This window comes from Esox lucius, chromosome 22 (genome assembly GCF_011004845.1).
Source record: "Esox lucius isolate fEsoLuc1 chromosome 22, fEsoLuc1.pri, whole genome shotgun sequence".
Classification (NCBI taxonomy): domain Eukaryota; kingdom Metazoa; phylum Chordata; class Actinopteri; order Esociformes; family Esocidae; genus Esox; species Esox lucius.
In genome coordinates, this window is record NC_047590.1 from 18,518,322 (window position 1) to 18,538,487 (window position 20,166).

Genomic DNA, 20,166 nt, shown 5'->3' on the forward strand with positions numbered 1-20,166 from the left:
TTGGCACTCCAACTAGAATTTTGTATGGTTGTAATTGGACCATACCCAAGCTGCATGTGCCGATTCGCATGGAATTTTATAATTTTCTTCTGGGTGTCTTAAGGGAAAAGCATTAAAAAATTGCAGAGTTATCTGTCACATATGTAGTGCTAAGACTGTGCCATTTAGCCGCTCATTACAACATTAGCTGCTCTTAAAATCTTAAATCGCTGAAATTAGTTTTTTTGGCTTGCTGAAACATTGTCTTCAAAGGATGCCACAAATGCTTTCTGTTCTGACCATTAAATGTAACTTTTTTATTAGTTTTTTTTGATGATGAGTATGAGGAAGGTTTGCCCTTCTTGGTAAAACTTGAAAATTAGCAAATTTTTCACTGAAAGGATGTTTGAGAATCTTGAGTGGTCTTTGCCATCTCTGGCTTTCGTGTCTGGCACGTGTCTGAAATATTTTCAGTTGCCTCTCAGCCTGCCAGTTTACAACTGTGAGCAACCTCTGATAGCTCTGCCGGGAGGCAGGGATAATATTGGATCCTCACACACCGGCCCAAGTCAGGCCCCATTATCGTAGTGTGAAATCCTCCTTGAGAAGACCTAGGTATAAAGTGCACAGGGAAGGACGCCGGTGTCACAACTGACAGTTCAGTCAGTGAATTAGGTGTGCTGTTAGTCTGTCTTTATTAGCCATCTTTCTCTGAGGGCAGACAAACCAGTTGATGTCTCCGGTGTCTACTTGCATTTGTCAGTAAAGCACAAGCAATGAGGTTTCCCTCAGTCGACTCCATACAGAAGGTAGAATGATGGATAGGCATAAAGTCAGACAGACACCAAAGGCTGAATAACTTGGCGTGAAGGACCCTCCCAGGATAACCCTAAGTCCCAGAACCACCCGTTGTAAGGCCCTCTTCATCTTTGACCATAGGTAATTAGGCAGCGCGCTTGTACACATTTGTGATTTTGTGTGTTTGTGGGTGTTTTTTCCTTTGTGTGTTTGAGTGGGATAATGGTTAACATTTGGATGAATGTATTGGTCTGTGCCTAGTGCAACCATGCAACCACCCAGGTTCAGGTGAACACATTCGCAAATATATTTCTGTACTTTAATTTTAACACAAAAACGAGGATATGCGTGGATCTGCAGCGTGGTCAAATATATGTCAGATATGTCTCTATAGAAGCAGTCAGTGTAGTGTGAGTCCAGGGTTCATGTTTTCATTTAATTCGTTCATATGGCACCCATTTGCGCATTCGATCGCATTGGATTTGTAGGGTTAGGCTTATTCTACCCAGCGTCCGCCTTCAGGATAGTATTTTATTTTTTTACGGGAGACTTAGTTCCTTCACACAATTTGCATGATGTTTATCCAGCGTTAAGTGCGATAAAAGTGAGATGCTCCGGTGTCTTCACAGCGGGTTTTATTTGGAGCCCTCGTCAAGGTCAATTTCAGAGCGCTCATATCCGTGCTGGGAGTATGGAAATGAGTGTTCTTTGAGAGGGGATGTGGCAAAGCTTTGTGGTGCTTCACACAGCCCTCCAGCGCTGCAAAATGAAAATGTTTGAGGATTCATTCTCTTGCACTCTCTCTCTCTCTCTCTATCTCAGCCTCTCTTGGTCTCTCTCGTTTACGTAAACAAAGGGCGGTTGTGGTTCATAGGGACGTTTAAGAAGGCACATTAGCTATAAGCATAGAGCTCCTATGGCACCAAAGTAGCCTGCTGAAGACTGTCTGTCGTTGCCTCCCCGTTATGGCATTGCACTGAGCTTGGTCGATCTGTTTATTTGTTTAAATGCTTCCGATTGGTTGCTTCTGACCGCTAGACTGAGACTAACTGGGCTAGTTACCAGTGGAAGGCGATGCCGGGGGGTGAGGGTCTGTCACTTTTCTCCTCATCTCCCTCTCCTACAAGTGGGTCTCTCTCTCTTCGGTGGTTTTCCTTCATTCACTTTCCCTCATTGGCTCTCTTATTTCTCCCTTATCTTTCTATTTTCTCCCTCATTTGCCCCCTTTTTTTCCTCCCTCGCTGGTCCCTCCCTCCCTCACCCGTAGCACATAAAATAAGGTTCCTACCATTTTGGCTTGTTTTCTGGTCCGTTGCAGAGAAGGCCATTAGCCAAGGTACAGTGAACTGCCCTGACCCGACCCAGTAGATGTGATGCTGCTGCTGTGTGTTTGGGGCTCGTTACGTGCTCCTGTCCTGGCGCCGAACCAGTGGCCCTGCCAGAACCGTGTCATCATCTCGTTATGCAGTCCATCCCAAAGGGAGGGAGCGGGACACGCCTGCACATTCTGGAATTATGTTGGTTCTGTGAAGAAATAGTGTGTGTGTGTGTGTGTGTGTGAGTGAAGACCCCAGGCCTGGAGGCAGTGCTGGAGGCTAACTAGTCTCCTTGCCCCCAACGCGCACACACACACTACATGGTTTCCGTTAAGGAAGGGTGATGCCGGGCAACGTGACCTCAAGTCACAAAAACAACCGAACCAGCGGTACAAGAAATCGAAAGATTCCGTGATGGATTGGGTCAGAACCTGACTGCAGACAGGGAAAAGAGCCATTTAATGAATCAGATTGAATTGCTTTTAACACCTATACGACTGCAGCGGAAGGAGTCTCAGACAGTAAAATTTGAATCTTGAAGCAGATAACTGGATCTGCTGCCACTCTGCATTTGTCCCTGGGAACAGGAGGAGAATGCTTGCCTGTAACCACAAGGCCTGAGATTCCCTTAACTGCATGAATCATTCTTTGACGTGACACTTATGTCTTCTGGTGTGAAACTTTTCCCCCCAGTAAAAATTGTCATAACAAAGAACATTACATTACATGTCATGGTTTAGATTTGTAAAAAAAAAAATAGTAAATTGGTGAATATTTTGATGTAACTTTTTTTCAGAACAAAGCATGCGCACACTGATCTTCAATTGTTAGTTTTTTGCGGATGTAATGCTGCAACAACAGAGTTAATCCACAATGGCTATGATAAACTCCATAGTACTGTCAACTTAGGAAGGAACCTTGAGAGGAACCAGACTCCGAGGGGTGGCCGCTCCTCTTCTGGCTGTGCTGGCTGAAAATTATTTGAGTACCTTTTAGGCCACATCAATACCTGACCTCTGACAAGCATGTCAGTAAATGCATCTGGGCTATGTCCAGAGTCCTTTAACAGAATCCAAGTCCGCTGCTTAACCAGGTCAGGACTGGAACCACCAGTTGGAGTGTGGGCAGTGGCAGCAGGAATCATCAGGCAGCAACTTGATCTGCAGCACAACCAGGAGACCTTTGGACAGGAACAGATATGAGTCGTTTAGGCCAGGTAGTCCTGAGGCATGGCTCGAGGGCTCATGTCTTCTTAAGGTCAAACTGGACACCAAGAAAGTTAGAGAGCATTCCTTGGATTCCTGAGCATACTTTTCTGACTGACCCTTGTTCCTCGTCAAATGAACGAATACAATGTAAACATTTGGGACTTAAGACTGGACAGACTGACCCTAGTCCCCCAGCACAATAATATCCCATTGTTAAGCTAAGCGGCTACATTCAATAATGTTGCTTTATCAATACCACCACAAGCGATTGTGGAACTAGCTGTGCCTCCTCGACTTCAGCTCACAAAACAACAGTTGGAATAGCACCGACAATTTTGACTGCAATGTGTGCAAAGGCTCTCATTTAAACAGAATAGCGTTGTTTTTTTTCCAGCTCCGATGTATTCAAGAAGCATTCAACACAGCATGTGGCTTAATTTATTTTGAAACCTTTCCTGTAAATCATGCAGCATCAAAATGTATTTTAAGAAAAAACTACCTCTGTGGGATCTTGTATCATTACCGAAGGAAATATTTAACGAATAAAATGACCTGAGCACATACTCATTGCTAAGAAATGCAAATGCATTACTGGGCTTAAAAAATTTCCTTTCTCCAGCAGCTGTTTAAGAGCATCTGCCTTTACATTGTCTGACAGGTAATATTCTGCTCAAACTAGGCCCTTTATAATCTACACATAATAAACTATTGACATAACTAATAATGAAAATGTCCATACTCAGCTGGAAGCAATTGTATAAAAAATAATAATTAAGAACAAAATCCAGTCTAATACGCCCAATTCACAGCGTTGTGTGTTGAATGGGTTTGTCTGAGTTATTTCTGATATAAGTGAGGTGGCTGAAATTGTGCAATTTAGTGCATCTATAAGCATTTTAAAACTGTGTGCCAGCCAGCCCAGTCTCTGTCTCTCCCACTGTCTGACCGTGTATGTGTGCGCTCAGGATTGTATGTGGGGGTGGGCGCTTGACTGCGTGGAGCGGTACGAGCTGTTGTTTTGGGAGTCATTCTGATTCTGACACCACCGGAGTTGCCATGGCGACGGTGTGGGCGCACGCTCGTCGGTGAAGTGTAATGCCTCTTGTCTCAACGGCGCGGAGGCTCGACTGACTCCAGTGCCTCTGCCGGTGCTTACCACACTCGAGTGGTGGAATGGAAGCCCCCCCCCCCCCCTTATTGGACTCTTTATGGTCTTATACCGATGAGGTTTTGTCTTTTGAATGTCATGAACCCACTGCACTTGGTAAGAAAGGGCAAAAACCTTGCCTAGGGAAACTGGCCATGTTTGTGTTCACTAAGCGTGGAGAAAAGCTTGAACCGAGTGAACGAGCGAGTCGACCTTAGAACTTGTCTAATAAGAGATGCTCAATCAGTTTTCCATCCCAATCTTTTCAAGTGGTCATTTTAACATTTTGAAATGATGTGCCCTAATGAACACGGCCCTGTTTTAATCAGTCATTGTCTTGTCGACACCAATCCTAAGTGTCTTCTGGATATGAATGTTTTGTGATTTTTGTATCCTAATGAACAAAACCCACTTAGATGGCTGCTCTGTTGTTGCAGTGTTTTCCCTTAGGCGTCGATGGGAGAGGTCGAGCTGCTTAAGGCTAGCTACTTGTGAGCGTACCTCCCTCCCACCTCTCAGAACCTCCCCACTGACGACTCCTCTCCCATCTCTCCTGGGTTTCGATGACCTCATTTTCCCCATGAGTAATGTGGTCTGCTTCATGCCCCGCGGGGCACTGAGGTGTCAGATATAGCAGGAACCCAACAGAACCTGACTCACACGCCAATATACAGCACGTTAAGGGCTGGTTTCCGTTATGCCACATTGTCCGTGATGGGTCGAAGAAGACTGGAGATGCTTAGATTATTTTGTTACATTAATTTGCAGATACTGAAAGCTGGAGACGCCGTCTTCCGAGGTAGCGTTCACCACATTTTCGATGTGTGAAGACCGTTCTATCGGTAATAAGCACACACATCGCTCGATTTAAGGCGATTGGTGGCCTCAGTCCTGCGTGGTATGCCTTTGAGAATTCAAACACTATGTAAATGGTAATATAATCAGAAGTCTTTTTATTCTCTCTCTCATAATGTAAACAAGCCCTTTATCTCCTGAGACCTGAAAGAGCAGAGCCCCCATTGCTGAGTCACATTCATTAGTTTAACAAATGCTTAACGTAGCAAAATGTTTTGCAACCAACATTTTTTCTTATTGGACAAATCCAGGTAATTGCCCGTCTTTTAAATCCATTTGCAAGTGTGAGAATGTTTAAGTGGTTATTAACTTTTTGTTTTCTACCGTCTCTGTAGTGTGAATAATCTTTTACCTTATTGGTTATCTCAGAAACCAGAACCAAATAGTTTTGTCGCTGGAAAACCGTCACAGGGATTTGAAGTACTTACATTCTCATCTTTAAAAACAGAGTTTGGTGTTAATTGTGACTGGGTTGCTTGTGTTATTAGGGCCAAGTTGGAGCCCCAGTTCCAATTGGATAATTTCCCTTTGGTTTCAGCCCTCTAACCTTTTGCTAGAGCAGGAAGCACTTGGAATATCTTGGCAACAATCCTGAATATTTCATGCTATCTTGACAGTGCAGCATTACAGGGGAGTTTCTCATATCCCAATTGGAGCACATTGAGCAATATTTAGTTTTATTTGCAGTGGAAATGCACATTGCCTAGCACACACATGCAAACACTCACAAGCATGCATGCATGCATGCACATCTCCACAGCTACAAACAGGGCTTGCCTGGTTAGCCTTGGTCACGTCATAAAACAACACCCTATTCCATGGAATTCAACATAGTTCTTGAGTTTGGGCCTGGGCAAACAGTACACAGTGGATATTACACCCTTATAGAAAATGCAACTTTTGTTGATGATAAGGCTGACAGGCAAACCATGTCAGACCATTTTTCACCTTTAAGATCTTGTAACCAACAACATTTGTGAAGTTATCTAATAATAATAATATAAAATACTGTCAATGTCCTGGTTTCAGAATTATAATTATAATAATTATATTATAATTATTATAATTATATTATAATTCTCATTACAACCCATATGGAAAAGTAATGTATAAAACATGGCTCTCATATTTGAACATGTGGGATTTGTCAACAAATGTTGTACATGCTGTATGTTGTAATTTCCATGCATGTTTCATGAGCGTAGGTTGTACATTTCATAAAATTATTTTGGTCACATACTGTAACTACATTTATTTGTGGTTTAGTGTAGCATTTGAGTTGGGACTTGATATTTTCATACTCTGATGTACCAGCACCTCTGCTGCTATAATTTCACTGCACCGCCCCACCATGGCAAAACCACAAAACATTGTGAGATTATAAATGCATTTTTATTATATTGGGATTTTTTTTGTCTATTTTGAAAGGTAAACTGGCCTGCCGGTTACAGCTCCAGCCTTCTGTTGGTCTGTAGAATAAAAAATAAAATCCAGATTCTGTTCAGACGTGTTATGAGGAATGCATCATAGTTAATTTTACGTTAGTTTCATAGGCGGATGGCACTCATTATCCTAAGAACTTTAAAGTCCATTATGCTCTTATATTAATTAGTTGATCTTCATTTTACTACCACACATGTTTTGACACACTTAAGAAATTGCAAGCAGGGAATAGACTAGACCGTTTAGAATGTTGCCCTAACTGTCTTCCTCTGCAGTCCACTGCGGTTGTATGCTTCCAGGGTCAAGTTCGGAATTAATAGAAAAATGCATTTGACGTTGGAAAAATTGGCTATGGCATCGCTACCTCGCTATACACAATATCTGCACAGTTTTTGTAGGCATTGCGTGTAATCACCAATAATCCTACATATAAAAGTACAACCCCGTTCCCCAAAACGTTGGGAGGCAAATAAAGAGAATCCCTATATTCAATTGAAAATGGTACAAAGACAACATATTAAATGTTGAAACTGAGAAATTTTTTTTGTTCTTGGAAAAATATGTCCATGTGTCCATTTTGTATTTGATGTCAGCGACACATTTCAAAAGCTAGGACAGGGGCATGTTTACCACTGTGTTGCATCACCTCTTTTAACAATACTCTAAGCGTTTGGGCTCTGAGACGACTAATTGTTGTAGTTTTGAAAGTGAAATGTTTTCCCATTCTTGCTTGATATAGGATTTCAGCTGCTCAACAGTTTGGGGTCTCCTTTGTCGTGATTTTTGTTTCATAATTCTCAATGTTTTCATTGGGTGACAGGTCTGGACTGCAGGCAGGCCAGTTTAGCCCTCCGACTATGGAGCTATGCTGTTGTGATACATGCAAAATTCAGTTTGGCATTGTCTTGCTGAAATATGCAAGGCCTTCCCTGAATAAGATGTTTTCTGGATGGCAGCATATGGTGCTCCAGATGCTGGCTTTTGAACTGTGCTGATATGAAGCCGGATGGTTCCTCTCCTCTTTAGTCTGGAGGATGCTGCCTCCATGATTCTCAAATATATTTTAAAATGTTGATTTGTCGGACCACAGAACAGTTTTCCACTTCACCTCAGTCCATTTTAAATTAGTTCAGACCCAGAGAGGGCAGGTTCTGGATCTTGTTTATATCTATCTATTTAGATATGAGTTTTAACTTGCATTTGTGAATGCAGCAACAACTATGGTTTTCAGAAATTTTCCTGAGGCCATGAAGTGATTTCCATTCCAGAATCATGTCTGTTTTTATTGCAATGCCATCTGAGGGCCTGAAGGTCATGACCATCCAATATAGTTTTTTGGCCTCGCCCCTTGTGTACAGAGATTTCTCTGGATTCTCTGAATCTTTTAATGATATTATGTACTGTAGATGATGAGATTCATCATTTTACATAGAGAAACGGAATTCTTAAATTGTTGCACTATTTGCCAGTGCAGTCTTTCACAGAGTGGTGAACTCCCCATCTTCACTTCTGAAAGTGTCGTCCTCTATGGGATGCTCTTTTCATACCCAATCATGTTACTGACCTGTTGCCAATTAACCTTATTAATTGAGATGTTCCACTAGGATCTTTTTTTGGTACTGTATTACACAATTTACCAAGTCTTTTGTTGCACCTGTCCCACTTGCTGTTATCAAATTCAAAGTGGACATATGTTTTTCAAGGTACAATAAAAATAATTCAGCTTCACCATTTGATATGTTGTCTATTGAATATAGGGTTTCAATCATTTGCAAATTTTTAGTCTGTTTTTATTTCCTGGTGTTTTTGGAAAGGGGTTTTAGTTTAGTGGAGCTTTACGTCAGACACATTAGTGAGGCAGATTGAACATGTTAACTTACAATATTAATAAACTGCTATTAATTCACATTTCATGTGCAGCTGTTGGTGCACTGATATGGAACGTGTAATTAGCAGGATATGCACACCGCACATTGGAATGGCTTTACCCCAGCTCTTTCATGGGCAAAGAAAAACAATTCTATGTGAAATTTAAGATTGAGAGGAGGATTGAAGACGCAACCACTATTATTGTTTACTAGGTTAATGCCTTTGGCTCCTAGAGGATGAAATAGTTAGTTATTTTTGAAAAACATAGAAATAGGAGGTTGTGAATGATACATTTTCTGGATTATGGTTTGGGGAAAAAAGAGCATTTGTGATTTTTCGCACTTTCTTGTATACCTTTGCTGGTTATATCCCAGACTGTTTTTTCTAATTAAAATTTTGCTGCTGTTTGATTATTATGAGGGTTTGGAAAGACTTTAATATTGCCAGTGAGTTGTAGTTTTATGTCCCCTATTTCCCATGGGAATTGTTTAGGTTTTTTGTGAAGTTTTATGTGTAGGATTGTTGGCCCTTCTGTTTGGTGGGATATGATATGGGTCCTTGTGTATGTAAGAGTGTGATCTGCTTGTTTTCCAGTCTTGTTAATGAAGAAACTAGCAGAATTGTCTAACGCAGTAAAGACCAAAATCTTTTTTCTTCCAACCCTGTGACTGGTGGAGGTTGCTAGATACTGTTAAATGTATAATACCAGTTACTGTGCATTATATTGTAAACAAATAGATGTAAATATATAATCATATGTTGAATTTATACAACCGCATATGTACAGTAAATACAACCAAAATCAAATAAGTAGTATGTGTGTTAGCACACACAATTAAGAAAATATATATTGTTGAAAGCTTAATACCAAGAGAGGGATATAATTTAAAAGCCATTACATGTATCATAGCACACTGTCAAGACCATAATTAAAAAGTGGTGGCAAAAGGGCACTATCAGGACATAGCAAAGATTAGGACATCCCTCTGAATTTGATGAAAGCGCAAGGAGAGGACACATCAGGGAGTTCACCGAGAGGCCAACTACAGCTTAAAGGAACTGCAAGACTATCTGGCGTGAACTGGAGACTTATCAAAACAGAGGTAGTGCTGTAATTCAAACAAAAGGTGCTTCCACAAAGTATTAGTTGTGTGGTTTGCACACTTATGCAACCAAAGCATTGACAGTGATTTTTCTTCATTTCAGCCTTTACAAAAACAAAAGCTGCATTTTTAGTAAGGGTGTGTAGACTTGATGTTAGAAGTCGACTGATTAATTATTTGGCCGATTAATCACTGCCGATAGGACGTTTTACAAACTATTGCTATCGACAGAAATTGGCACGGATAGTGGCTAGTGGCTAATGGCTGCCAGGCCTCTACTGGTCACTTGCGATGAGTCTGAGGCTTCATACAAGAATTCAAGGTAATTTCACTGTGTCGTTATATCCAGCCATGTAACTATCCATTCATGAAATTAAATCGCACTCTTTAGGATTCTCCTTACCCCGGGAATATGCGCACTTCAACGTACATTATTTAAAAAGATATATATATTTCTTTTGTCGATCAGAGTTGATCCAACAAATAAGCGACTATAAAATAATAATATTGCGAAATTAGGCTACATTATGGTGCATTGCACTACAATTCTAAGCCAGGTTTAAACATACTGAGATTTAGAAGCAAATTAGTTTCAGTAAATGATCTGCGCCTATAACTGTGGGCAGAGCTGTCAAACACTCTTGTGCACCCATGGCCTAGACATCCAATTGAAACGGATATAATTCACATGGTATTTGTTGAGACATTGGCCTAAAAATACCTTATTCAGATCGGAAACATGATTTTGTAATCCATATATTGTGCAATAAGAGTTGTCTATAGAAACATTTTGATCTGGCTCAAATTATTGCGATCAGGCAATTATGTAATAGACCACCCAGTTTACCAAGATTGTGAAGAGTTCATTCTGCTGACTAATTTAAATAAAAAGTGTTTGAGTTTTATTACTGTTCAAATGTAGGCTATTATATGGCTATTTGAAACATGTCTGGTAGCTCTTGTTTATGTCCTGAGGCCTTCAGAAAAGTCTAACGTAGACTCTAATATAACTCCCACCCACAGTGTTATTTTGTATACTAGAATCAGTCAGTTTGATGTTCAGTTTTCTTTGAATTAGATGTTCAGTTCAACAGTTATCCTGTTTTTAATAAAGTCAAAGATTGTTCATTCCCGACAATGTGTGGTGGTATTGTCCGATTAATCGGCTATCGGCTTTTTCCTGCTCCAAACTAACATTATTCTATCTGCCTTTAAAAATCCACTATCAGTCGACCTCTACTTGATATGCACTCTATAGGATAGTGTGCCGTTTGGACATGGCCGTAATAACTGCTCTGGATTCGGCAGTTTCACATACACTGTCACAATAGTGGACAACAGCCCGTAGAGGATCAGGGTGTGTCTTCCAAGAAGACAAGGGACTTGTCTCATGATCGTGATTCTGAGAAAAGGGGCCCTCAGGGTAATAGCAGCTACTTAAATGCCTTTCTCTTGCCAAATGCTATGCTAGCCCATTAGTGTTTGTTTCTGGTGCATAAGGCGTTTACATCTGAACACCTCCCCTAAAACCAACCCATCGGATCTGTGAGCACTAGTCCATGTTCTGGAGAAATGAAACAAAACTAAGTCACCTGTTAGTATTTGGTTAGTTGTCAATGTCACCTGCTTGGTTTGAGTGACTCTGACCATCAAGTATACATACACACTTCAAAGTTCCTAACATTTTCTTATTTCTCCTTCCCTCCCCCCTCCTTCCATCCCTTTACCAGTGTGCCCAATGACTGCGAGGGCTCCCTGAGGAGACTCCAGGCACACACCGCACACACCGACATCCAGAGGATGCTGGAGGTGCAAGAGGAAAGAGCCACAGCAGGAAACTTCAGCCGGAAAGAGCGAGCCAGGAAGGAGCGGGAGGAGGCGGGTCCAGACATTGGCAGAGCCAATAACAGTAACCCCTCCAGCCTTGCCCCTAACACCGCCCCTGTTGGAACAGGCCCCAGGAACCCCCGGGCTAAGGCCAGACCCTCGGCCAGCCCGCACCAGCACTTGAATCCACCTTCCGTCTCCCTGGGATCGCCGTCAATGCATTCCAGCAATCCCAAAGTGAGGAACTCCCCGTCGGCTAACACACAGAGGTGAGCTGGGTCTTTGCCTCCTATTAAATCTCTCTTGACCCTTTAAAACCAATGAACGCCAATTCAAGGGCACCTTTTCATCCCCACCTGGACCACCTTTGGCCCGCAGGCCGTATGTTGTGCACCCCACTGTTTTATAACATGTCAGTTTAACTGCATAAAGGAAGAGATTTTTATTCAGTTGTTTAAAAAACATTTGAGTTGCGTATTGCAGAACATGACTATCGACTTAATTCGGTCCTTGAGATATTGTGAGATCCATTAGGCCCTCCTGCATTCCTGCAACAAAAACAAATAGGAATACGTCCTTTGTCCGTCTCTAACTAAAACCACTGTGTTGGGTCCCAGCTGCCTCCATGCTTTGGTCAGTGGTATTGAATCCTGTCCGATAGTCCTATCGAAAATCCCAGATCTAAAACAACCTGTTCTTGGATCCATGGGTTACACAAGGACCATACTTGGTGAGCCGCTCCGGCCAGTATGTGACGAGGTCCCATCGCCAGTTCAAGGCCTGTGTCCCCGTTAAAGATTGACAGCAGGTCCTGGCTGTGCATGCGCCCTGGAACAGTGACCTGAGTATCTTCGCCCTGCAGCTGCCTCTTTGCCAGCCGATCCCGGCCTGCACTGACTCAGGTCCTCTGGGGCAAGTATAAAGGCTGGAGCTGCCTTGCCAGAGCACCATCTCAGAGTTGGCAATGGCATCCATATAGGTTCAGTGATAGGCTCCGTAGGCTCCATTTTGGACTGCGAGGCCATTTTGGCACAGAGGCAAGCTGGAGCTTCTCACCAGGTTTTGATGAGAGTGCAAGGGCTTATGTTTAACTGGGTGGTGGGGAGCTTTCCTTTTAAACAGAGGAGTGCTCAAGGCCTGGTTGGGCTTGTGTCTGACTTGTTACTCCTGTTGAGTGTGGTGTTTCTTCCAGTCAGCTTTATCTGGGCTTTAGCAGGGACAGACTGGGGCACTTTGGCCACACCTGTTTAGGAACATTTAAAAGCTTAATATAGAATCAAACAATACATGAAACATTGGCATTCAATTAGAGTTTTTGTCAGTGCTTAAGTCTCTGACCGAACAGCAATCATAATGAGATTAGACATTGTCTGCTTGATAAATATCTAGTTGATATACACAGCCTGTCTGTGCAATTATTTTTCTGTCCAAATGATACGACCGAATGCGCTGAAAATGAAAATCAGAACCATTGGCACCGAATCAACTCTTGTGACATGCTTAGTTATAATATACTTTAAAGAGAAAAATCTACCTTTTTGGATGTGACATTTTCTGTTTTGGATGTTACATTGTGCTGAATTATTTGTTTTAGCTAAAATTCCTTAGATTACTTTTGTCATGTGAAAATTCAGTTAAGACAAATTGTTGATGCAGTTTTAATTTGTTAGCTGTTATCTTACCATTTACTCAAGTTTGACATTGCATCAATTTTCCAACTGATCTTGTGCAAAGCATCATGTGATTGGTCCAATTTAATACAAAACGTGAAATTTTATTTGATAGGTCAGCGTCACTGTTTACTGGTCACTGACTCACTAAACACCAACTGGGCGTATGTTCTGGGCTGCAAAAGCTGTGGCACTGCCAACATGATGTGCAGGTTATATAGAGATTGTAATGATTGATTTAATCAAAAAAAAAGTACTGTAGTTAACCCAAAATACACTTGAAATTCGTTTTCACAGCACACACTTTTTTTTTGTGCATGGTTTTATGAAAAAGCAGTGTTGTATGTATTAGTGCCACCCTCTGCCCCGTTCAGCCCACTATGATCTGCCTGTGCCCAGTCTCTTGCAAGAATGGTGACATCCGTACACAACACATTTTCTGTTTGTATTTTATTTCAGTATACAATATATACACAATTTTTTGGGAGATGGCTTATAACAGGTCTGGTGTCGCAAGAAACAATTTGCTTCTATAGCCTTACGTTTGACTTGAACTGTGGTAGTTTGCAAGCTGTTTTTAATCGCGCAAGCAAAGACTCTGATTATCTTAAAGTAAAATACAATATTATTGGTCGTTCAAAACACTTGGCATGAGACCAAATAGACCAATGGCCTGAATCCACTGAAGCACAGACCTAATTAGGCCCGGGCTGAATAAATGGACAAACATTTTGTACCATAACAAATTGTTTATGCATAAATAAATAATGTAATATACAGCCCCAAGCTTTACCTGTAGTTGTATGGATTAATTCAATATTTTATTTTACGTTTACCTTCATTTAAAGTAGGAGTCAACCAATTGTCTGACCGATAATTGGATCCGATATTCATACTTTTTACAATAATCAGAATTGTTCATTTGTCTGATATAACTGCAGATAAAATACTTAGTTATAAATGCATCTGGCAGATGCCTCTCGCTGAAAGTTTCTGCTTGTATTGCTCAATGTCCTGCCCACAGAATTATCAGATTGGCTATTTACTTGTGATGTACACTCACCTAAAGGATTATTAGGAACACCATACTAATACTGTGTTTGACCCCCTTTCGCCTTCAGAACTGCCTTAATTCTACGTGGCATTGATTCAACAAGGTGCTGAAAGCATTCTTGAGAAATGTTGGCCCATATTGATAGGATAGCATCTTGCAGTTGATAGAGATTTGTGGGATGCACATCCAGGGGCACGAAGCTCCCGTTCCACCACATCCCAAAGATGCTTTATTGGTGGTTATTTCAGTCAAAGTTGCTCTTCTATCAGCTTGAATCAGTCGGCCCATTCTCCTCTGACCTCTAGCATCAACAAGGCATTTTCGCCCACAGGACTGCCGCATACTGGATGTTTTTCCCTTTTCACACCATTCTTTGTAAACCCTAGAAATGGTTGTGCGTGAAAATCCCAGTAACTGAGCAGATTGTGAAATACACAGACCGGCCCGTCTGGCACCAACAACCATGCCATGCTCAAAATTGCTTAAATCACCTTTCCTTCCCATTCTGACATTCAGTTTGGAGTTCAGGAGATTGTCTTGACCAGGACCACACCCCTAAATGCATTGAAGCAACTGCCATGTGATTGGTTGATTAGATAATTGCATTAATGAGAAATTGAGAAGGTGTTCCTAATAATCCTTTAGGTGAGTGTACAACCAATCAACACTGTGTGTCATATTTCTGAGAGAGACGTGGGAAATAAGAATGCAGAGAGACAAGAGGTAAGAATGCTGGCATTCACAATAATGCTCACAAAAATCTAAACTGACGTTGCAACAAACATGACCCTCATATGATCTTTCTCTATGATGACAATACCCAGGCAAATTCTTTTGTGGACTAACGTTACTCCACCGAAAACGTCTGAACTAGTGTTTTGTTGTAGCCTGCTAGCAGAAAACAGACTTTAGAAAGTGATTTTTCCAGACCCCTGTTAAATAGGGCAAACATGATGAATCAGCCACACCTAATACGCAAAAATCCCCGCCTAATGATCTTTGTTGCAGTTAAAGATGGCTAACACTAATGTTTGAGTTTATGTAGTCAAATATTTGTAACACTGTCAAAAATCTTACTACTGCTACCAAATTTTCCAACATCTTTTCATGCTTGTGCTCCTCGACAACTATACTAAATACGTTTCTCAAGGGCACATATCATTATATTAATGTTTGCATAATGTATTGCTTTTATTTCCACGTTCCATCTTTGTTTTGTTACTTTAGCTATCTTCCACATTTCAAATTTTTAACAAATGATGTTGCACTAGATCCAACATTACACCCATGGTTGTCATATATCACTGATGTTATACTGCCCAACCACCTGCGGACTCCACATAAAAACTGCACAAACGCTACTTTTTTTATACAACCCTATTCGCATCTGGCAACATGGTCACATATTGGTCATCATAAAATGCATTTTGGAATATCAAAACCTATATAGATGTATATCACTTCAATGTCAACTAAATAGTATCTAGCAAAATATCATTTCAATTTGCTTGCAATATTTTTTTCAACCTTAAACTTCTTCTAGGGCCCTCTGATTGGCTGCCATGGGTGCCGTACACCCATCGCATTCATTTAAGCTCTGCCTCTGGTCTGAATGCAATTAGATAGCTAACATTCTTAGTATGGTAACAATTAATACATAACAGAATACTCGCCTGTATTTCTTTGTTTTTACAAGATAGTAGCTAGGTTTAGCAAAAGTAACGTCAGCTTTGCTAACGTTAAAGATTTGTCTTCCGTTGTGAGGAAATTATTTTGCCTATCATTTGCACTTTACTTACCCCTGGGTATTTGCACTTTTATGAACATGAGTGTAACAACAGTAGCCAACGTTGAGTCTTGAATTAATTAGTTAACGTATTTTGAATGCGAAGCTAGTGTAACTTCATGTTTATTTGTTTACCGTTTATTTGGTCAGCTGACTTCCAAAAAACTTGACAATGTTAATTCTTGCAAGTCACTTATATCAGGGGAGGTCGTACTCTAAGCATGACATAATAGCAGAAATACTCCACCAGTAATAATGTTAATACATTCCATACATATAATTGGAACCAAAGGATTTCCAAACATTTCCAATGCTGTAATAAGTGAAAATGTTTTGTGCTCTAATAATTTAAGCATATTTTAGTTCTTTGACCCTCTTAACTTTCTCTTTTGAAACTCCCTTTCATTGCTGATGGCTACACTGCAGAAAAGTTAGTTACGGAAACGTTTTAGTTTATTCATTAATTTTTACAGGAAAGAAACCTGACAAAGATTGTAAACAGTAAAATATATCTGATTCGGGAAGCTATTTAGTTAATTATTTTTATCTATATGAAATTTAAGTTCACAAGAAATGCTGATAGGAGCTCCCTGCACTTTATTCTTCAAAATATTGTTTCAACTGTTCTCTTTTCTAGTACTTGAAAATTTCACAGTAATTATATTTTTTTTATCGCAAATATAAATCAGCCCCAAATATCGGTCATCGGTCTCCTTGATCACTAATAATCGGTATCAGAATCGGCCCTGAAAAAACATATTGGTTGAACCCGAATTTAAAACCATGTACAAATATCAGGTTATTAGATGGTGATTGCCTTGTTTTGGTCTTCACATTTTAGGCTATATTACGTATATTAAGTAGCTTCCGACCTGTCAATAATGACATTTTATAAAAACGAGAATACATTTGTTTGATTGGTCCAGCCCAATATAAGATGACATGCCCACTGACATTTGCCAGAATTGCTAGATGGCAATCCACCAACATACTTTAAGCTGTTACAGTGATCATACTAAACCACAAACTACCAATAGCTTGAGGCAAGGTTAAGTGTGTTCTTATACTACATTTGTGTGGTCAGACCCATTTTGAAATGTGTTACTTTCCAATATTATGTCCAACTTCCCTATGTTTTGATTCTTTGCTTAATCTATGTGTACCTGGTCTCCATGACAATAGGGCAAGTTTTCTTCCCCCACCGCCACCAGGTTTGGGTTCAACGCAGGGAGAATTAAGTCTGTGTACTAGGGGCCTATTTTAACAAGGCACCGATTATATATTAACAAACACACACTTCTCCCGCTGCTCCCCAACTCGGTCAACAAAGAAAGGTTGAGGAATCGAGGTGGCCATGTTTACCCTTTGTTAGTCACTCTACTGCGTGTCATGACTCCCCCGGGCTGAGTTTGGGGCTATGTTCATTGTGGCTCAATGTTTTCATACATTTCACCGTGGAAATCCGGGGCACTGTTTCTCATTGGACAATTCGATGAAGTTCCTCATGGTTGCATTCCATTATGAAACCTTTGGCGCCAAATGAACATGACTCCGCTGTTGAATAAGAGTGTCACTTTCTCAGAGCAAGGAGCTGCCATGTGCCTTCAACGGCCTCCGGGAACAAGTCCCAGCTGTAGTACTAGCTTGTCTGTTCTCACCGGAACGTTTATGTAAGAGAATATTAATTACTCTTCTGTGATGTTTCCTCATGTGGTTTTGATCACGACGTCAGTTGCCAGTGGTTTGATCTACATAAGGAGTACGTTTATTTCTACTGTTAACTGTATTTGAAGTGTTTTGCTTGCAGCTTTAGGGCTTTTTAGGTGGCTGTTACCTGGCCTGTTCTCTCATTGCAAATTAATTACATTATCAAGGCTGAAGTGATTGGTTGAGACTGAGCAGTGCTGGCGTATTGTTTGATCCTAACCCTGTTGGTCTCTCCTGTCCATCAGCAGTCCCAAACAGAAGCAGGAGGCCATGGTGCGCTCCCCACCCGTCATGTCTCCCTCCAGCGCTGCCCAGATGGACTCCAAACTGCCCAATCAGGGAAAGCCCGGGGGTGCGAGCAGCCAGTCACAGCCTTCTCCTTGTGATCCAAAAACTCTGGGCCCCAAAGGGCCCGTGGGGAGCCTGGGGCTAAAAAACGGACAAGGCCTGAATGCAGGCAACGGGGCCAAAGGCAAAATGAAGAGAGAACGGAGCACTTCGGTGGAGTCGTTTGAGCAGCGTGACACGGGGACGCCCAACCACGACGCGGAGCAGAAAGGTAAGGCAGAGCGACGGAGTCAATAACTGATTGAAACTGTCAGCTTAAAGTCAGGCTTTTTGATGTGGAAGACAAGGCGATGATAAAAAGCCTATGGCGTCGACTGTTCCTGGACAGTGTCTCATGGCGCCCGATTTGGAGTCAAACTCCTACAGTCACGTAGGCCATTCCTTAATGTCACCGTGACATTTTGTCGGGCTTCTCAAGCAGATCTCATGTCAGAATATGGCTCCTGGCAAATAATGAGTGCTGCCTTCAACATTAGGTTGTAGAAACGTTAGTTGAAAACCAGTGTTGTTTCACCTTCGACGTAACACCTTGTTATACTTCTCTGCAATCTGTCTGGGCTTCAACTGGACTGGAGGAACCACAGAGTGTAAAGAGTGAATTATTAGCTCTTGATGTGGACTTCTCTGGGTGGGAATGTGTCAGTGTGTATTTATGCTCCATCCACCCGTTTACTCCCTGTGATTTGTGGCGGATGTCAAGTCGGGTCCCCGTAAGATGGCTCCCGGGCTATTGTGTGCATGTCACAATGGCCCCCGGGACCTCACAGGAACTGGCATTAGTCACAACTCTGGGTGGATGTCTTCCTAGCTCGCTGTGCGTGCATTTAAGAAAGCGTGTGTGAGCAAGCTAACGTGCGTGTATATGACCGCGCAACGATAAGGTTTGTGTGAGCAAGTGTGCGTAAGAGCAAGAATGTGTGTGAGTGAGGAAGCGAATGTGTGTGGTATATGATCCTCCTCAGGGCTGGCGTTAGTGCTGCATTAAGACATTCACACCCCCGTTTATCTCCTAGTGGATACAACTCTGTGTGGGCTGGAGCCTTGGAACAAACCATCTCAATGGGTTAGAGGAGGGGTTGAGTCCCTTTCCCCTTAATGTTTCCCTTTCACTGAGACCTCTGCTGGTTACACCTGAGATTGCTATTCCTGAGGGGGATGAGATTTCACTTCGCATATGACATGAAATCATGTACCTTGACTTTTTTGAGGAAACCTTTACTTTCTGTGTCATGGCTAGATGGGACAACCAGACAACTATCTTAATATACATGTGCTAGTTGTAGGTCGCTCTGGTTAAGAACATCTGCTAAATGAGTAAATTGTAAATACACTCAAGCATAATTTCCTTCGTATTGGCTTTACATTAATGTATATTAATGTAAAGCCATATATTACAATACATTTGCAGATTGTCTCTCAGCAGCACCTTATTTTTAACATGGATTGTAAATTCTCAGGTAATTGCTTCATCACAAGTAAGTACAAAGGTGATAGTGTAGTGTATATTAGATTAATAAAAACAGTATTCCCAAAAAAAATCCTTCTGGATGTGAGTGATTTATTTTTAAATGTTTTTGTGGATCTGGGTTATTGGCCATTTGCTGATTTAATTTACAAGCTTTAGTTGTGTGTCTGGTGTGGTTGGATGTAGCAGGTGTAGTGCAGGGAGCTTCCATTCCATTGGAGAGAAGTCATGACTGTAATTTCCAGCTTACACACAAACAAAGAATTACAAACACACCCACCACCCCTCCCAACTGGCTCATAAAGTTTTCAGGCTTTATGCCTCGGGGCCTGGAGCACAACGATCACAGCTGCTTGCCTGGAGGGCCCCACAGGTTTGGGGCTGGGGGTGAGGACAGAAAGTTCTGGAGGTCTGGAAGCAAGGGAGTTGGAGGCACACTCGGAGCGATGTGTGAGCCCGACTTCATTTTCCAGAATACACACAGGAAGCAGTCGTAGGGTGTCTAGGGATGTGGATTAAGTGTAATCGTGGAGAAAATGCTTTAACATGAGAATTATTATGAGAATTATATATTCATTCAAATTTCCAGGG

The 20,166-nt window shown here is 41.5% G+C and overlaps 1 protein-coding gene across 1 annotated transcript in view; it reads left to right on the forward strand.

Annotated features, from left to right (window-relative positions):
- The window catches only part of bcl9 (BCL9 transcription coactivator), a 49,393-nt gene that overhangs the window by 17,447 nt on the left and 11,780 nt on the right, over positions 1-20,166 (forward strand). Inside the window, 2 exon segments of the mRNA XM_010886034.5 lie at positions 11,449-11,814; positions 18,008-18,321. Of these exon segments, the coding sequence (XP_010884336.3) occupies positions 11,519-11,814; positions 18,008-18,321 (610 nt within the window). The 5' untranslated portion in view covers positions 11,449-11,518.